General features: G+C 40.9%; 1 protein-coding gene across 1 annotated transcript in view; it reads right to left on the reverse strand.

The window, feature by feature from the left end:
* Window positions 1-19,994, reverse strand: part of LEPR (leptin receptor) — a 60,839-nt gene extending 40,845 nt beyond the window's left edge. The window contains exons 1-4 of the mRNA XM_066624183.1: window positions 19,955-19,994; window positions 15,805-16,113; window positions 14,185-14,308; window positions 2,530-2,735 (exon numbers count right to left, since the gene is read on the reverse strand). Of these exons, the coding sequence (XP_066480280.1) occupies window positions 2,530-2,735; window positions 14,185-14,308; window positions 15,805-16,113; window positions 19,955-19,994 (679 nt within the window). The remainder of the gene's footprint in view (window positions 1-2,529; window positions 2,736-14,184; window positions 14,309-15,804; window positions 16,114-19,954) is intronic.
* Between the last annotated feature and the right edge of the window lie 833 nt (window positions 19,995-20,827).

Below are 20,827 nucleotides of genomic sequence, written 5' to 3' on the forward strand. Positions count from 1 at the left end.
CTTAATCACCACCAAACCACTGCAAAATTCTCCTTAAGTTCCAACATAGGTAGTTAAAAAGATTTTGTTCTATGTCTTCAACCAGTGTTTAAATCTGAAGACTCCAAACTCAACACAGCACCAGACCCTACAGTTGGAAAGCAAAATCAGCAGCTACTCCTCACTGAGTAGAAGCATTTTCAACTCACAAGCACAACCCTTTGAATCAGTCTGTATTTGGGGGAGGGGGGAACTCCCAGACCTTACACAGCACTTACAGTATGTGAAATAAACTCCACCTAAAGCTATTTTTAATTCTATTCAGTTTTAAAACAGGCCACTCTGTGACATGATTTACGAAAACCAGAGTGTCATTATTTCTATAATTGCACCATCCTTCAAAAGCATTAATCTAATTTGCAAATAACATCAAAATATGCATCCTAAAAGGTTTCAATTCATTTATAAAAACCATAATTTAAGAAAAATGGACCACTGAAATGTTATTTTCATTACAATAAGAATGCTAAAATTCTGAACAGTTCACAAGTCAGCTACTATTTAACTGCTTAAAAAGCAACAAATATTAAATGTTGCATTAAATCATTCATCTGAATGTACCAATCTCATGGCTTGATTCAATAAAAGTAAAGCATTCAGCTTTTTTAAAAGCTAAAAATTCTAATGTTAAGAGAACAAGAATCACAATAAAGTGCTATTGATAAGTAACCTAGGGCTGCTCAAATCTTCCAGGTACATTGAAACATTTCTATTTATGATGGTGATTGCCAGTAACTTTTACATTACTTTTTGTTTGATTTTTTCCCCTCTAGAATCCAGAGAGTTTATATTTAAGGATACAGGTAGAAAATTAAACACATGCTTAACTTCAGTTGTGACTGAGGACTCAATCCCATCCAACTTTCCAGCAGCCACAACACAGTCCCAAGGCAAGGGAACAAATGTTCTTTTACCTTGAGGAGGCCTCCATGACTGCTTCCCCACTACAGGATGCAGCACATGCCCCATTGGCACAGCTACACCAGCGCTAGGAAAGTTGGATAGGACTGGTCCCTAAGGCAGTCAGTGGATTGGTGGTGGTGGAGGACTTCCTCTCTGTTCACCTCCCCAATACTATCACAACTTTTCCTTCAACTCTCTGAATTTGAAAAGGAAGAGAACAGAGTAGCTTCTCTTCACTTCTTCTCGTGTTCTCTGTGCTTCATCCTTCTTAAATCTAGGAAGCAACAGAAGCAGCACCTGATGCACCACTGAGTAAGAGGGAAAGATACCGGCTCAAGGCGCCAGGTAGTCATGGATTGACCCTGGTTAACTCTCCCACTCAAATCAATGTGATTTACATCCCAATCCTCACTGAAGGAAACACCTGCGGAACGCCATAAAATACTTCACAGCAGTGCAGGGAGCTGGTCTGTCAGCGGGAAGGACAGAGCCTTCTTCCACATGCTGACAGATTGACAAGCCTGCACAGGGGGCAGAATGCAGCAGGGGGAAGGGGTAGGGATGGAACTGAAGGGGTAGGGATGGAGGATGGGATGGGATGGGATGGGAAGGAGATGGGATAGTGTGGGCAGATTAGACCTGGAAGGGAGCGGTTTCTGCAGCAGCAGGCATGCTAAATGCCAACCCACTTCCCAGGCCTGATCCACTTGCACAGATCAACATAGGACTTGCACCAGTTATATCTGCTGTGGCTACTGGGGTTTACCGTGGGACTAAGGTACGACATCTCCTTATCCTGAGGAGACCTCCAGTAGAAAATAATGCTCTACAGGATGCAGTGGAAGCCTTGCCATCTGTAATCCACTACTGCAGAAGGAGGTGGGACTGGGCTGTTAGAAGGGCTCAACTTTGACCAGACAGTGCCCCCCATTTGCATTCATAACTGATCAAACTATTGCGCAATCTGAGCACCACCACAGTAAATACCAAAAAGTGTCATTAAGCTATCTGTAATGGTTTATGAGAGGCTTTATGGTTTATGAGACTCTGGAAAAAAACCTTTCAACATGCTGTAGGTTACAGAAGTCCACAACACAGACATAAAAGAAGATACGCATTTTATGTATATAATTTTTACGTACCAAAATTTAATCATCACTTTTCAACAGTCATAAAATCATGACTGTTTTGCCCGCTGGGCAAAAAGATGGGGTATTAATTAATTAATTAATTAATTAAAATAATAATAATAATAATAATAATAATAATAATAATAATAATAATAATGAAGCTAATGTTGAGTTGTGAATTGCATCAACACTGGATCCTTGAGAGTTATGACTACAGATGCAATTTCCAAGAATTATAGGGGATTCAGTCAAAACTTTACCATTACTTAATTGAATGAGTATATTTTATGATATATGTTTGATTTTTGTGTATCATTTAATATAAACACTTGTTACATTAGCTTATGTATTTGCATGGTATGTTTTGATAGTGGACTTTTTGAATGGAAGTAAGAAACTTCCCGCAGACACATTTTAATTCTGATTCCACCCTTTGCCCAATAACATTGAAACTTACCGATATCCATAGGCCTGACTGACATTAATGGTGACTGGAGCAATGCTACTCCATTTGTGATCTTGAGTAACATAACATAAGTATGATTGAGTTTTGCTGCAGGTAAATGACATTCATATTTTTGGCGTGTTACAGAGTTACAGGGAGTGACTGTGAAATTGTCCTTTAGTGAATTTGTAGAGGTGCCTTCCAATGATACATCTGTTCTGAATTGGGGGGAAAAAATGAAATCCATCAGTTGTATATTGCTTTTTTAAAGTATCATGTCCAATGCATTTTACTAGATTTTCTTTTAGAGTGGCACTTTCAAGTGAAAGACTGCTGAATATGACAGACTAGCATTACTTTTACCTGTGTAAAGACAAGACAGAAAGCTTAGAGCATTTTCTTTAAGTATAGCAATCAGTGCCTAAACAGGAGTGGCCAGAGAGGAAATGCTAACTGAACCATGCACCCTGCTGCCCCACAAAACCTCTTGTGTTCATGCACCTCATCCACCACTCTTGCTGCTGCTGTGTCCGCCACCTCACATACCAAGCTGCTTAGAAAAGCAGACAGATGGGCAAGGAGAAAAGAAGGGAGCAGAGCCTGCCCACCCTTACCTTGGAATCTGGCATCATCTCCTTCCTCCATGCTGCCCTATTTAAAATGATGAGCACTTGTGCTATTTATTTCAAACAGGATGGCAGAGGCAGGAGGCACTCCCCCCTCTTGGTGAAATGGAGGTGGCATCAGTTTTTCTTTTTTTCCTTCCAGTGGTGCTGGAGGAAGAAATGGGCTGCTACTGCCTCAAGAGAGCAGACTGAAATAACAGGCAGCCCAATCCTTAGCTGCCCGGGGCGCCCAGCCTCAGTGGCACCAACAACAGCTGCAGCTGGATCCTGTGTGCCCTGGGCTACCACCTTGTCCCCGCAATGGGGCTACTCACTTTACCGCCAACCAAAAGGTTGGCAGTAAAGTAAAGGAGTTCATGTAAGGTGCCAAACCCTGCACGAACACCTTGGATTTGGTGGAGCGGAGCTCCACGGACCCGCCTCCCTCCCTCCCCCCTGGCACGCCTCCCCGCCCTCTCTCCGCCCCCACCGGCCTCCCCCATCCCCAGAACGCCTCCTCCCTGCCCTTGCTTACCATGCCACGGCTGGAGGCTGGGCACCTGCCCCGCCCCGCACTAACCCCACACTGGGCTAGCACAGGCGGTAGCAAAGCCGCAGAACTGAGCCCAGGATAGGGCTCTCAGTGGGCTACAGGAAGCAATGGGCAACCCTCAGTCAGTGACATAGCTATAGAACCTAGGAGCACAAACATTTTTAGCACCCCCCCCCAAGGAGACAGATGCCCAGAACACACCTGGAGATGTCAGCGCACAGCCTCCCTGAAGTGCCTTTTTGAGGCCTCCAGGAGGCTTTCTAAGGCATTTTGAGGCACCAGTAGGCCATATACTCCCTCCCCTGCCTCAGAACTCCTCCTGGACACCTTGGGATTCACTGTCAGGGTATGGTTTGGCATCCCCTCAAGGTGTGGTACCCATGACAATGTACCACTCTGCCCCCTTAGCTATGCTACTGCCCACCACGCCTTCCAAGTTGCATCTTGAAACAGCATCTTCAGTCACCCTCATCACTAGGTCATCCCTGTGCCTAAGTGCACTGCTAAAAAACAAATAAGATGAGAGTACCAGGGTCTCTGTGGTTTGAGTGGGCCATGTTCATTTATGCAAAATTCAAAACTCTACGACACACATACACAAATAGAGCAACTTTTGGTCTTTGCTTGTGAGCAACTTACATGTCCTAAGCATGTACATACTAATGTAGCATTTCTGAGTAATTTTCCCCTACACCTCAGAGGTGACTTGTTTCCATCAGTCTTGACAGCTGGATATGTAATAAGATGTACATATAAATGTACATATAATATGTACATATTACATATATGTAATAAAATGTAATAAAATACTACTGAAGCTTTGGGGACAGGAGGATAGTCTGGCGGCAACAAAAAACATGTTTGCACCTTTTAAAAACAATTTCAAACTATCAGGAAATGTTAACTGCGATATTAGAACAGAGCAACACACTTTTGTCAGTGAAAATGGCTTTAGTAGCTCTAAAAAATGGTATTGAAATGGCAAAATTATGCTCTTGGGGCATACAGGCCCCTTCACACAATGAGCTTTTAAAAAACTGACACAAGTTCATATGCATTAACCCCTCACTTTGTTAACAGTGGTAAAAATGGTTTACAACTCATGTAAAATGGTTTGTGGAATGCACTGGAGAAATGGATTCAGCAATGCCAAATACTGTCAACAGGCACCTGCAGCAATCAAACAAACAACAGCACTTGACCCCCTTGCCGATAGGAAGAACTGTTTTCTTCAGTTCCTAAACTATACTCAAATCTAGCAGAATGATTTTGAACAGAACATACAGCAGGACAAAACAAAACATACTAAAAGTAACAATGTTTCTATCAAACTGTCTCCACAAATACTGGGTATTTGTTTCTGTGTTCAGATAGGTATATAGTTTCCATACAAACCATACTTTAAAATTAATTAAATTCACCACTGATACTTGGTTGAGTTTGAGAATGTAGCTCTTTTAGGTCATTTGTATCTCCATTTCCAAGAAAAATCAAAACAAAAACAAACTCATTTGAATCCAAGAATTGCTACTATTGCTTTGGACTAGAATATGGAAAGGTTTCAGTTTCCGCCTTCTTCAGTATTCTGTTTTGTTTCCTCAACTAAACTGAAATAATCCCAGAAGATCTTCTTTGGCTGACCCCTCTAAATAATTTTGTTTTTTTTATATACTCTTCACACACTAGATAACTCCCTTAAAATGAAGAAAAAATATTTGTGAAATATGCACCATTTAATAGAGCCATTTAATAGAGCCATAGTAGAAAGCAGAAACAATATGAAATTAAGAGAGAATCCAAGTTCCAATGTGAAAAATGTACTACAGAAGATCAATGTTTTATTTACCATAGATACTAGCCTATTAGGAAATTTCTGCCAATAAATAAATCATCTCCTAGCCTTATCTGTGAGTCACTCAGGGGTCAGGGCTATTCAGGGAGGAGAAGCCCAGAGGACAGCAAGAGGGCAATAGAGATAATTAAGGGCTATTAAGTCTCCAGGGCGACCAGAGTATTAGTCTCTGCAAGCTGTAGCCAAAGTTAACCCTTTCACTCCTTCCTCCTGAGAAAAATGTAAACCAGGACTCAAAGCTTCCATTAAATCAAGCAAGCCTCATTTTCTTTGGCAGGCTCACACCCAACCATTCTGCACTATTTTGCAAACATTTTGCACCTTTTTGCAAATATTTGGCAGAGGTCTAGTTTTTAAAACAGCAGGATGTAACCCTCATTTCCATTTGCAACAAAGTCCAAGACTACACTTCAGTGCACCATTGCTTAAGAATAACAACCATGAAAAGCAATGGGTTTACTTCTGAGTAAATTGGGTTGCAACTATGTGTAGCAGTGCTCGCTCTCGTGCAGTCCGTGTTGCTTGCCCTTCTGCTGTGAATGGAACGCCCCCAGTTATGTGTTATATGTCATATGCAGAGCCTCTGACAACGCACCAGGCACTTTAAAGAAAAATTTGATTAATGATTCTACTGGTATGTTGTTTATAGGCACTTACTCTGATAATGTTTACTAAAATGTTGTGAAAACCAGAATTTTAAAAGTCAATGTATAAAAATGTATCTTATGATATTGTACTAAATTTTTAATAAATTAGAGATAATACAGTTCTTAGGTAACAATTACTGGTGGGTTATTTTTCAGGATTTGGCCTTGGATAAAATCAGACAAAATTAGTCAGGCACCTCTCTAAGTTTAACCCTCTGACTTATTCAGGGACATAGAAAATTCCATGGTTTTTGGCTCAAAACCTGCCCTCGAGAGATCACAGATTTATCTGTGAGATCTACTTATGCTGAACTATTTGCTGTAATTACTGAATAGTAATACTGGCATTGATATGACATTACAGCAACCACAATTCTTACCACTATGTGGCTAACCCCAAATAGGGTTTATATTCTGGTACAAGTGTTTTTGACAATTGCTCAAATTCTGCCTTACAGTGGAGATCTTTTTGTTCCTTTCCCCTCTCACTTTCCACCCCACTCTACCACTTCATCCAATCAAGTGAAGATTTGTGTTTGAAAATGATCCCATATCATAGCCTTTGCAGTTTAGAGAGAAGGAGCAGACATAAATTGAACACACTTCTGCATGTAGATGCCTGACTATTCACAATTCATTGCTTTCAGAGCAAATGCACATTCCAATGTGCATGTTATTGAATTTATTTAACGCATATGCAATCCAAATACACATTTGCACTGAACACAATACATTGCAGACAGACATCTGGTCTGTCTCTGGGCAGGAGGTCTGGTCTAGAGGGTAGAGCCTCCGTTTGCCTGAAGATAACATCTGCAGGTCGCCAGTTCGAGGCCACCGTGAATGGTGAGACCTTGAAGCAGCTGACAAGCCGAGCGGAGTTATTCCACCTGCTCTTCCGTGTGAGCGAAGAAGCATCTTGGCTGCCCTCCATGTGAGAAAAGGAGCTGCTTGTCAGCTTGCGTGGGAGGAAACTGGAGGCCAGAATGTGATACCAGATCAGAAAGATCCATCTGAAATGTTGTGGTTCTTGAAAGACAGAACTTTTCAATTGTAAAAATCCCTAGGGGGATTTAGAACAGCCTGCCTTTGTAAACTGCCTTGAATAAAGTCTGAGGAGAAATCTGACGACCATGAAAGGCGGTATATAAATACCTGTATATATTATTATTATTAATCTGCACATAGATACAATCCAATTTATGCTTTCTCCTGATCCATCTGGAGTGAAGAGGTACGTGGACTCCTTTCCCATTCCTTTGATAACGGAAGCAACTGTCTTGAGTTCAGGGCATGAATCCAGTGAACTATGCACACTCCTTTAGGTCAAGGAACTGATGTCTCAGGAAACTTGCTTCTGCCCACTGCTGCCATCCTCTTCAGATAGTGATGGTATCTTAAGCAGGGCCCTATCTGACAATCATAAGGGAAGTGCAGGATTATATGGGGGAAAGTAGTCCCTGAGGCATCCCAGTTCTATGCTATATAGACCTTTAAAGGTAATTACTAACATCTAGAATTGGGCTCAGAAAGGAATGGGCAGCCCGTGGAGCATGGCAGACTGCATGCCGCACCCCGGTGACCAACCAAGCTGCCACATTCTGCACTAACTGCAGCTTCCACACCATATTCAAGGATAGCCCCACGTAGAGTGCATTACAGTAGTATAAGCCAGATGTCACTGTTGCCAGATTCTACTGATTCATGTATGGCTAAACGGACACACCAGCTGAAGCTGGGCAAAGCCCCCCCCCCGTCACATATGCCACCTGAGCATCCAAGGACAGCTGTGGATCCAAAAGGACTCCCAAATATATACATTTTGTACCTAAATAATTTTTATGATAGGAGAAAAAAAGTTGCAAAATGTTTGCAGCTGCAGGGCTGTTTGCTGTCTTTCGCTCTCAGCTAGAATGACTTCCCCAGCAATTGCTTGACTCAGCAGGGAGAAGAAGGTACATGTTGATAGGCAATGTGGGGAGAGCTGTACATCTCATATAATGCCACTGGGCTGAGCAGACTTCTTGGGATGTCTTGATGTACTGCACACTGTGGGGAATCCTTCTAGATTAAAACAATCTACAGTAGGATGTTCACATGTTTGTGTTTAGTATAGCTTACTTTCTGTGCTACACTTGGAAAAAGTATTTGTTAAAAGTTCCTCTTCCTATAATAAAATTCTACCAAAGGAAAAAGTACGTACTTTGATTAAAAAAAACAAAAAACACCTCTCTCAGCAGGCTTCCATCATTATCACTTCTGGATTCTTATTCTACATACGTTTTTCACTGTCCTTTCCGATTAAGAACTCTTCTTTTTGATGTCCACTCTCTAAGTCACAGCATGAACTACTTTCAAGCTAGTTGTGAAGCGGTGCTGCAGCCCGGAACTGAAATTCATGGGAGTAGACGAATGAATCAAAAAGCTTTTGTTATTGCTGAAGGATTTCAGCTATTAGAGATCAAGTGCAGGTTGATATACAAGATTTGATATACAAGATTTCTCAATGCCATTTTATACTAGCTTGGCCTCAGTTTGAGAAAATCTGAAACTGCCTCCTACCTGGAGCTTTTCTTAACAGAAATAGATGCCTTAACAGCACAGTTCAAAAAGCATAATTTTTTTTCCTTATATCTTGGCCCTAGTGAAAAATTTATCATCAGCATGTCAAGTTCGTTGTACAGGAACACACAGATCAACTCCGTTTTTAAGGATAAATTGTGTATGCAAAAGCATAAATACATAGGTCATTTTGATACCAAGTGTGTGCCAATGCAGTGCAGGCCAATCATATGTTGCACATATGGTGATGGGTAAGGACACATTTTGTAGAACACATCATTAACAGTATACTCTTAGGCATATCTGCTCAGAAGTAAGCCTCACTGAAACATGTACAGGAATGCAGCCTAAGCAACAGCCTCAAGGGTACAATCCTATATGGGCCTTGTGCTGCCGGAATTCCCATTCCAGCAACTCAGGACCCTGTATGGTAGTGTGAATCTCAGTGGTACAAATGGTACTACCAGTAAGTAGAAAATATTACCTCTGGCAGGCTTCCTGATCCCCACCACCACTGGATGCAGTGTGCACTCTGTCAGCATGACCGCAACATTGGTAATGCATGGTAAGGGATTGGATTGGGCAGTAAATCTTTCATTGCCTTCACACACACACAGTAGTGAGAGGCTCTAATATGGGCAATGGTACTCAAAATGGGGGGGAGGGAATAAACCATTTTTCCTTGCACTTTCCAGAAATTGTTCTCCTACAAATAGCTTCAGGAAAGAGGATTTCTGGAGGAAAAAATAGAGCAGGGAGAAAGGGTTGACTCCCATTCCCACTTACTCAGTTGCAACTGGGTGACCCCAAGGCTGCTTTTAGATGAAGTGGTGGCATAGCTAGGGGGTGCAGGGGGAAGCAATCGCACTGGGCATCAAGCTTTAGGGGGGCAACAAACTGAACTTGACACTAGTGACCAAAATTGTGAAAATCTTGATGTATGAATAATACCATTATGTTATATATCACTAGAAAGGTAATTTCATGCAGAATGCAATGAAACAAACTGCACCAGAATATCTGTTTTCTATCAAGGGTTATGGCCAATTAACCAGAAAATGAAAACTGCCTTGTGGAACAAAAAGTGGATTTGCTTAACTCCAAACTGACCTATGAGACTGTTTGTTCTGAGTGCTAATGAGATGTTATTATGATACAGCATGGAACCAATAACCTTTTATTTATTTACTTAATTAAATTTGATTTTGTCATTCAGGGGGCTACAAAATGTTCTTTGACTCCAGGTTGTAGATAGATGCCTTATCTATGCCACTGACTTGGGGGGAGGCAGCAGAGCAAGTGGGTGGCGAGATGCTGGGGGGAAGAGGTACGTTCCTCCCAATTTTCACTTTTTAAAAAGTCTGGGTGCAACGTCACTTTCAGTTGTGACATCACTTCCGGGGCAACATTCTGAGCTTGGCATCGGGCTACACTATCATTAGCTATGCCACCGAGATGAAGATACTTTGCCAGATTTAAATACATCTTTTAATGACCCATTTTACACAAATGTGTAATTTGGTCTTGAGATTCACACTGCGAATGGCCTTGAACATTGAAACGATGCCAACCATTCACAGAGCATGAAAAACTAAAGCATGATAATATCATCATTCATAGAAGCAAAGACCCTTTTGCTTAGTTGTGCACGGAGCAAGTTTGTTCCTGAAAGTGACATGAAACTGTATAACTTTAAAAATCAAGTTGTAAAATCCATGTTTTCTTGGTCCAGACTTCTAGTAAAAAAGAAAAAATGGTCCCAAGACCGCAGCTCCAAACTACATGGCACTGTTTGCAAGTGAAAAGAGTTCCTTCTTCCAGTTACCACTGTTTTCTTCTTTACTCCTAAGAAAAACCACCTGTGTTATTAATTGGCCACCATTTAAAAAATGCCTATATTAATGAACACCATTTCACTGTTACCTGTTTTGGAGTTGTATATAGAGCTCCAATATTTTTACACACCAGTAAAAAATATACAGTAAATGCTTATAAAAAAGATAACATGAGGAAAATTGAAAGGCATTAGGTCTAAGTAGCAGCTCACAAGGGTTTATCCCCAACTGCCATTTTAAAAAGAAGCAACAGATTCACTTTGCACAAAGTAAGACTGGGAGTTAGATTTGATATTCCTTAACTGGAAGAAAAACTGACTAATTGAACTAGTTGTTTAGGAAAGCTGTTGAATCTGTTCCACTGAAAACTGAGGCAGAAGCAGTCCCCTAATATTCACCTCAAAAGAGGTTCTCTGACTGAACCATCAAGGGAGAAGGCCACAGCCAGAGTTTAAAAACTGCCAGGTCCAACTGCTGCCTGAAGCTGGGGTAGTGGTGACTGCAGGTTGTTGAAGTATCTGTAGCAGACCACACAGGAGACTAGGAAGGAGAGAATGTGGTAGATTCTGAATATTTTTCTTCCTTTTCTTTGGCACAGTGGAGTAGCTAGCAAGGGGCAGGGGGGCGGTCCACCCCAGGGTGACACCACAAGTGACCCAACATCGCTAGCATCACAAAGGTTAGAAGTAACCCCATAATGCCATATACCGTTGGATGTGGAATGTCCAGCAGAATGCAATACAAAAAACCGGATTGAAATATCTCCTTTCCATCAAAAGTTATGGCCAAAAAACTGGAAACAAAAAATGCATGGAACCCTATGGAAAAAGAAACTGAGCCATATTGTGCGTTTATTCGTGAGTAGGCAAACTTGCCATAGTTTGACAGAAAGGGCAGGCTGAGAGGAATCCAACAATACCTGAATGGTTCCTATCCAATGAAAGCAACCCCCAAAAAACACCCAAGAAGGAAGTCCCTCTCTCCAAACAGACAAATGTACTGAGCCCTATGGAAAGCAAAAGTAAGGCACACGGTCACATTTACTCATGAGTAAGCAAATGTGCCTTGGCTCCTGGCCAAGTCAGGCAAAGGGGAATGCAGGGCTAGCTGCATAGTCCCAATCTGATGAAAATGGAGGTCAACAAATGCTCCAGAAGGCAGCACCCCCCCCCCCCAAAAAGAATAAAACAGAGGCTTGAGCTGGTAAGGTGGGCACTGGAGATGGCTGAAAATCTCACTGATTTTTTGTGGGAGGGGGATGTTATTGCAGGCAGGCTACAAAGAAAATTCACTTGGTGAAACAGAGCTGGCTTCCCCTTATTCAATTTTCTGTTTTTCTTTAATTTCATTATTTATAACAATTTTTTTGTGCTTGATGCTGTCACTTCCAGCCATGACATCACTTCCAGTGGGTCCTGGACAGATTGTCATTCTAAAAAGTGGGTCCCAGTGTTAAAAGTTTGAGAATCACTGCCTTAACTCAAAACAGGCCAATGAGACATCCTGGGGAAGGGGGTGACACCCTAGTGACCAAAATTCTGGAAATCATGACTTTTAGGAATAATACCATCATGTTATATACCATTTGATGTAGAATTTCATCCATTGCTTGTGGGGAAATATTCACTGCATTTATTTTCTGGCCATTGTTATTATTCATTTCCTGTCATGACTACTACTATCTCTGTCTCACCTACCTCACAGGGTTGTTGTGAGAACAAAATAAGAGGAGGAACCATGTACACCACCCTGAGTTGCTCAGAGGAAGGGTGGTATAAAAATATGAATGAATGAATGAATGAATAATACAATTATTATACCATTGTATAATACAATTGTACAACTGTATAATACAATAATTAATTAATTGTGTCATATGGGGTGACAAAAATTTATGGGCCCCTGGTGTCAAATGACCTAGCTACACCTCTACTTTGGCATAATAGATTTAAGCTGAAGGAGACAAATGCGTATGACTAACCACAGCTATCATGAGGTCCCTAGGTCCGTCGCTCTCCCTAGGTCACCAGGTCAATTTCAGCACAAATAAAAGCTGCATAGGGCTGATGCCCTGCCCCCCACGCTTTCATTTAATCATCTGTAGTGGTGTAAAGAATTTACCCTATTATTATTATTGTTAATAATAACAATATTTATATATACCTTTTTTCAACAAAAAGTTCACAAAGCGGTTTACAGAGAAAATTGAACAACTAATGGTTCCCTGTCTCAAAAGGGCTCGCAATCTAAAAAGATGCAAAAGAACACCAGCAGACAGCCACTAGAAAAGACGCTGCTGGGGTGAGGTGGGCCAGTTACTCTCCCCCTGCTAAATAAAAGAGGAACAACCACTTGTAAAAGTGCCTCTTACTCAGAACATTAAGTGATGGACTTGCACATGCACCCTAGGGAAGCTCCAAAATCTGAGGACTCTAGCGGCTGTGCTAGTACGACAACAAATATGCAGCATGTGTGCACCCCCTCCCTGTGGTAGCAGTACAGGCTAAGAAAACAGGGACTTTCTTATATTGTGCTTCTAGCTGGGAGCAACATGTTCATTTTATGAGTCCTAATTTCTGAACACATTCAAGTGGGCAGAAGCCATAAGGAATGTATGCCATTCCGCTGAAAAACAACATGCAGAGATCAATGTTATCATCAAAGTTAACCAAGCACACACTTTTAGTGCTGAATTTTGCACTTCACACACAAGACAGCAAGCCAAGGGCAGCGTAAGTAAAACATTTTACTATTCCAAGAGAAAATGCGGGGCAGCAATAAAGTGTTTAAATGTCTCCAAAGGGGCTGCATGTAGAATACCAATTAAAACATGCCAATAGGAAAAGTAGAGCATCAGATTTCAACATGATAAGACAAGCTATGTTGATACTTTTAAGTCCTAAAGGGGCAGCATTGCACAATAGGAACCTTTACAGAACAGACCTTTGACCTGCCTAAAATGAAATGCACAGTTCCATAAAGGGCAAACACAGAAATCTCCTGTGTTAACCATTTACAAGTTAAGAATATATGTCTGACTGATAAGTGTAATTTCAAATATTATTAGATGTTATGCAAATAAAGAACACACTTTATTTACAGTTTACAGTTTAACATGTGCAGGGAACGCACCCTACAGGTAGACCATAGCTGCGATACAAGGACATTTGCAAGAGGGATCTGAAGGCCTTAGGAATGGACCTCAACAGGTGGGAAACTCTGGCCACTGAGCAGACAGCTTGCAGGCAGCCTGTGCAGCATGGCCTCTTCCAGTTTGAAGAGACACTTGGCCAACAGACTGAGGCAAAGAAGCAAAGAAGGAAGGCCCATAGTCAGGGAGATAGAACAGGGACAGACTGCACTTGCTTCCAGTGTGGAAGGGATTGTCACTCCCGAATCGGCCTTTTCAGCCACACTAGATGCTGTGCCAGAACCACCAATCAGAGCGCGATACCATAGTCTTTCGAGGCTGAAGGTTGCCAACAACTCGTATAACTATTGAACTGTGAAACCTGATACAACATTTGAGCTACATAGTAGAAATATTCTGTTGGAAGAAAACCTGTAATACATAAATTCTACAAGATCTGAATTTGACATATATTATACTTACAATGCATATAAGAGATTAACTGCAAATTCTTCATTCAAGTATGATGATTTAGTAGATAATTCCACAATACAAAATAATTCTTCTGTTTTTTCTCTGGTCCAAAATTGCAGATTACATACTGAACCTAAATGAAAATGTTAAATGTTTTCAAAGCTTCCTTGTAAATCACAGCCACTGAAATATTAAGTTGCAGTGCATTGAAAAGAATACATTTCAAAGAAATTTTACAAGCCAAATATTTCAAGAATGTTGCTCTTTAATTATGGGATTATGGTTACTTTTCTTAGTGGCACCAATAGCAATAAATTCAAATATCCACTTACATTTTTTTTAGGTTGAAATTTTAAATGATCCACTTATCAAAGTAATAACCTGGTTCCATTAAAGTTAGATAAAATGCACTTATTAATAAATACTTGCTACTGGCCCAAATTAGTATTTATAACATATTTTACATTACAATACAGGGGGGGGGCCTTATCCACAGATCCCATATCCATGGATTCACTTATCCATGGTTCAGGTTTGCGGCCCCTTACGGGGCTACATGCTTCCCTTGGTGCGCGCCCACTTCGGAGTTGAGGGGATCTCTGCTCCCTTTGCCTCCAGAGGGTCCTCTGAGCCCAGAAGAGGCCATGAACATACATCTGTGGCATCTGCTGAGCTCAAACTGAGCCCTAAAATGAAAAAAGTCACTTTCAGTTTTATGAAAAAACTGGAAATGATGTATTTTCATTGTAAAGCTCAGTCTGGGTCCGGTAGAGGCCTATATATTGGAAATATGGCACTGTGTGGTCTGAACTGAAACCCATGATGCTTCAGAGGGTGACTTTTGGCTAGTTATCATCTCTGAGGCTAACCTACCTCACAGGGTTGTTATAAGGATCAGATAGAAAGAAGAATCATGTATGCCACCCTGAGCTCCTTAGAGGAAGGGTGGGATAGAAAAATAGTATTTATTTAATCATCGTAATTATCATTATTCACCAGACTAATAAGAAGCTATAGAAAAAGTACATCTATGCCAGTTCAAGTCATTCATTTGAAGTCACAAACTGACCAGCTTTTGATACTCAACCAGAGCTGGTCAAAAGTTTGCAACAGTAATTGGGCATCAGACATTTATCCTCACTCTCCAACCCCAACAGCTACCATAGTTATGACTCTGTAACTAGACACATAACAAAAGTTTAGTTGGGATGTTGCCCATCTTTCCACCCCATGGTTTACCTACGTAACAATGAGCTCCCTTCTCTGAATGGCTCACATTTCCTATGAATTACCATTTCCTATGAATTATCCAGAGTAGAAGCCTGACTTCTTCAATTCTTTTACTGCCTTGTTCCTGCCCTTCTGTTTCACATGATCTTTCAAACCAAACTCAATTCCAACTGTATAATATATTTGACATCAGCTTTGAACTACAACTTTGGCTGAAGTAAAAACTCTGATTCTAGATTTGTGCAGAGCTTTTTATTAAAATGATGTTGACATGAATAGACCCAACAGGTTCTGAACAGGAGGAAACCACCCAAATTAACTTAGACAAACTGTCCCCACCTCTTAGCTAAATTTGGGCACAATTTTGTGGTCCTTTGAAGATGCCCTCCCCAAGCATACCTATTTGTCGAGATGTTACAACAGCAGTATCTGAATATGTAAATGCTTTGCTTTCCATTTCTGCAGTGTATACAACACAAGTAATATGTGTATCACTCCAGTGGCAACACAGAAAATGATCTTCAGCCATCAGTGCTGTGGTGTTGGCTTTAATTGTCACATGCTCTTCATTTAAACTAGGAGGATTCTCTGCAATTCCGGCAGACAAAGGAAAGTGAGACGTCTCCTCTGATGGCATACAGGGTAACTGAAAACTCTGAGGAGGAACCTGATATACCATGCATTGAGAAATTACCATTTGAAGAAAATCTGAAGGTACAAAACAAGAAGTATTAAAGTTTGAATATTTTGTTTAGTGGAGAGCCAGGGCATTTACTATCATAAGACAAAAAAATTCTGGCAAGGTTATTGAAAAAACATTTCCAAGTATATCTATAAAATCATAAATGGAAGCTTCTGGTCATTGGTTCATGTCTGTTTTTGTCATCATTTTATTATTTGCTGCTGTTTCATCTTAAATAAAAAATTCAAGACCTAAAGATTCACAACAACATAATTCTGTACACTGGCGTGAAGTATTTTAGTGGCAATATCCCCTAAAAACATTATCAAATGGCTATATCAGTGATGAAAGGAACCTTTTGTAAATGCATAGTATAAAATATATCAATATCCTGTTATAAAACAGAATTACTAAAAACAAGAGTACAACTCTGGAAAATACAGAGAGTAGCTGGACGGAGGGATAGGAACCTGAGCATGTCACTGAGATAAGAGTTTATGTTCATGGTACATTCTGATCTTCACAATGCCTTCCATTCATTGAGGATGGAAAGTTAGGACAAAACTGCTTGTTATACTAAGTATGCAATATGGCCTTATGGGTTTTTTTATTTAATTCATAAATAGCACAGGAGCGCAGGAATTGTAACAAAACCATGGTGGGGGCAAGATGACTTTCCTACTTTGCCCCACCAGAGCTGTGATCCCAAATCATGTCCTTCCATGGGCATTTTTAAAGGAGGAAAAAGGCCAATTTTGCTATTTAGAAAGGAAACGAAAAATTCTTGACCCTGTAGCAATGTATTTAACATAATGTGTAGCTTAGCTGTTAAGGAATAACAGCTGAGGCTCAAGACTATCAAGAACAGTGGTTCTCACACATTTAGCACCGGGACCCACTTTTTAGAATGAGAATCTGTCAGGACCCACAGGAAATGAGGTCATGACCAGAAGTGGCATCATCAAGCAGGAACATTTTTAACAGTCCTAGGCTGCAATCTCACCCACACTTACCCAGGTGTAAGTCCCATTTACTGTCATTGTTAAAAGCATATACATAGCAGCCTGTTCGAAGTACAGCTCTGTAACATTTCCCCAAATGCAGTCACATATCATGGTAGCATCAAGTCCAATATATTAAAAATAAAATATCTGAATGAATGGGGACCCACCTGAAAGTGGGTCCCGATCCACAGTTTGAGAAACACTGATCTAGAAGCTATAGCCTCCAATTGTGAACCACCACTGAGTGGATTGTGGGATTATGGTTACTCACTGAAGACAGACTTTCACTGCTACACTTCTCATTACCAGTAAGTTGCCAGAGGCTACTGTAGTGCTGCTACCTTTGAAAAGTGCTCAGAAGCTTCAGTTGTCACAAAATGCACAAGAGTTCTAACCAGTCCGAACCAGGGAATATATAACACTGATAGAAGGTCGGTTTGAGTGTCATATTGAAGGTTCAACTCTGGTTCTGATTGACATTCTCTGGCCTTGGCATTGACACATTCCATTCAAGGAAAGGAAAGACATGCAGCTTCCCTCTCCCCTTTTCACTTGAGGAGACGAAGGATGTGACTTGATTCTGGCTTCAAGCAAGCTAGGAGTTCTCACAACATATGAACCTTGCAAATCTTGTCCTGATCTAAACAAAGTTTGCAAAGTCAGAATCTGAGGCTGACCAAATTGTGTGTGTGTAAGTAAATATGCATACCCAAAGATAAGAGACATTGCTTAAACCATAGTTTCATGTGTCACCTGAATCAGGCCACCATGTCAAATGCATGGGTTCCCCATTTGCTTTCAGGCCCAATTCAAAGTGCAGTTATTGAGTTTTAAAATCCTAAACTAGAACCATTCTCTCACCATCCAAACAAGGGAAGGACAATATACTATACAAAAGTAAGCAAAGGGGGGAAGGAATCCCATATTGCAATGTACTGATGCTGCATCTCCTGTCCATGTCTAACACATACACCCATTCTGACCTTCCAGGATTAACAAAGTCTCTCTACTATCAACTGTTGCCTAACCATTCCTTCCTTGCACAACAGCTAAGAGCAGAGTGTCTGCTCTCTTTCAGGGAATGCCAAAGGTTCCAACCAGCCTCCTCACAAACACTGAGTATGCATCTCCACACGGAGAACAGATGTGGCTGATGCTGTTTGCCTATTCCTTCTTACTCTCTCTGTGTTTCTCCTTGCTCCCCATTGGCAGCTGTCCTACAGGTGAGGACATCATACAGACCCCAAGGGATGATAGGCCAGTTGTCAGGGTGAGCACAGCTACTGCAGGTGAGGTTGCTATCTACCCTGTGTCTAGTCAGGTCCCTGTGGATTTACAAACTCCATGACAGACAGTAGACCAATTGATGCAACCAGACCTCATTGTCACCTGTTACTTGGCTGTCTGTAGCAATGGTCCAACAGACCTGCTAGGAGGAGATGGCTGGCAATTCCACTTGTGTGTTTTGCTTGCAGATTGCTGATACCGTTCAATAAAAACCTTGATTGATTGGATCACAATGGTTGTACCTTTGTTAGCAGAAATGGATCTCCTCTTCCCATCCTAGTTGTTTCTTACCTCAGCTGGCCTCATGGTATGACTCTGCAGGGTATGGGTCTCTCAGGGTCCACAGCATCCTCACACTGTGATTCTTAGGCTCAGAAGAGGGCACTCTGTTCTCCGCTCCCATTGTATATAGCAGGCAGTGGCAGGGGGACAGGAGAGGCAGTATACTGACTGCTGTATTGCTGGCAACTGCCAACATGGTTGTGGCTAAGAAATAGGGGTGCTCGTGCGTATGAGTAGTTGGGAAGGCTACTGGAGTATGTACCCTGTGTCACATGCCAACCCAGTGAGTGCTCAGCTCAAAAACGCATTATTTGGATATATGTATTTGTGTGAGTGAGATGAGGGGAATTGAATCTTGAGTGCAGGGGCTCATAAAAGTTCTTTTTGTTTGCACCTTGTGTTTGCTGCTGATGCTACTGCAACTCCTATAGTCACCAGGGGGTGTTGTGACATCCTTGTGTCATGCTGTATGTGTGTATAGTGTCCCTGAGGAATCTCCCCATGGTAGGAGGCGGCATCTGTTGTTGTGCTCCTCATTCCAGTCCATGTGTTTACTTTCCTGCAATATTTAGATGAATTATGGCTGCAATCTACATACCTGTCCCATAGAGCATTAGAACTCAGTGCAATAAAGATATCTTCCAGTCTGATGCTGAAGTCTCAGCTTCCCCTCCATAAAGAGAATTTTCATGACCAATTCCCGCCAAAAATTCTCCTAAACCTCTATGTTTTCCATCTCAGGAATGTTATTCTGAGCCAATTAATACTATACTTATGATGTATGTAACTGCAAAAATCAAGAACACACAGCTGTTAACATTCACTCCAGAATGTTGACCATTTCTGTGCCAAGTTGTTTATGTGTGTATATTTTGTGAAGAAAATTAGATGTAATAAATAAAAGTGAACAGTATCATGTAGTGAGTGCCAGGCTTATATTTACTGTTCTCCATTTATTTTTATTTTTTTACATAATCCATACACACTATCAATCACATCTTCTGACCCAATCTGAGCATATGATTGCTCAGGGTACGTACACTGGGTTAAGAACTATGATGGCTTGCTAGAATATCAAATCTACAATTTGATTTTCAGAAAGATATTTATTTTGATTTGATCTACGTTATAATATTCATCTCTCAATCCTTGCACTAAATCTAGCATAAAAATTGGGATGAAGTTCTGTAATGTAGCCAGAAACACTGGAACAACTGCTCCAAACCATGGACTTCAATGATCTTCAAGAATTAGGTTATGTAATTAAAAAAAAATCAAATCAGAGATAACTTACTCAATAGCAGAAACCCAGACAATATATTATACCAGGTCATCTTGGTTTAAACAGGAGATCTGGGAAGAAAAACAGCAACAAAGATGTCAAACAATGATAGATTACTAAAGTTTCATAACTTGCTGTTTTTCCTCACAAAACTTGCAAACTCTTAGAAATCACATATATTCGTGGAAAAATAAGCAAAACTGTTTTTCATTCGTAACAGCTTTACAAGGGGTTTTGATACATGCAGTTATAGTTAGGAATGAAATGCTAACAGCATTCTGATAAATTAAAATTTTGCAGGAAGGTTTATATGGCCAAGCATTACAATTAAAAGCAGTAATAACTTCTTAACATTCATGATAGCATGATCCCAAAATAAAGCTGTTGCGCTTAACATACCACCAATAATAAAATAATAATTGTATGCATTGTGATGCATATTAATACCAATAGAAGATCTTATATACGACTGACCAGTCTAGAAATTTTTAATGGGCATGGAAACTTCAACATGTGCATGGACTTCAGGTGCCAACTAAAGCTTCCCCATAGAAGAGAAGAACGATGCATAGGTCCATTTGTACATTATGTTATCAACATGAATCTGCTGCTCTTTCCATTGAAGTAAAAGGGAGAACCTTCGTATGGAGGATCTCTGTGTGCAGATCTTCTGTGCTGAGATACCTATCAGCCTAATCCTACTGAGCCTCTCCACCAGCAGAACATGCATTCCGCTGGCAGCAAAGTGCCTGTAAAGTGTGCTCTGGCACTGCACGGCCAAGTGCTGCAAGGGCAGCACCTTCCCACATTCATCAGGGGATTGCTAGCCATCTGCTAGATCAGGTAAGTCAACAGGGAAGGTGTGAGGGGGTAGACCTGTGGTGA

Source organism: Tiliqua scincoides, chromosome 4 (genome assembly GCF_035046505.1).
Source record: "Tiliqua scincoides isolate rTilSci1 chromosome 4, rTilSci1.hap2, whole genome shotgun sequence".
Taxonomy (NCBI): domain Eukaryota; kingdom Metazoa; phylum Chordata; class Lepidosauria; order Squamata; family Scincidae; genus Tiliqua; species Tiliqua scincoides.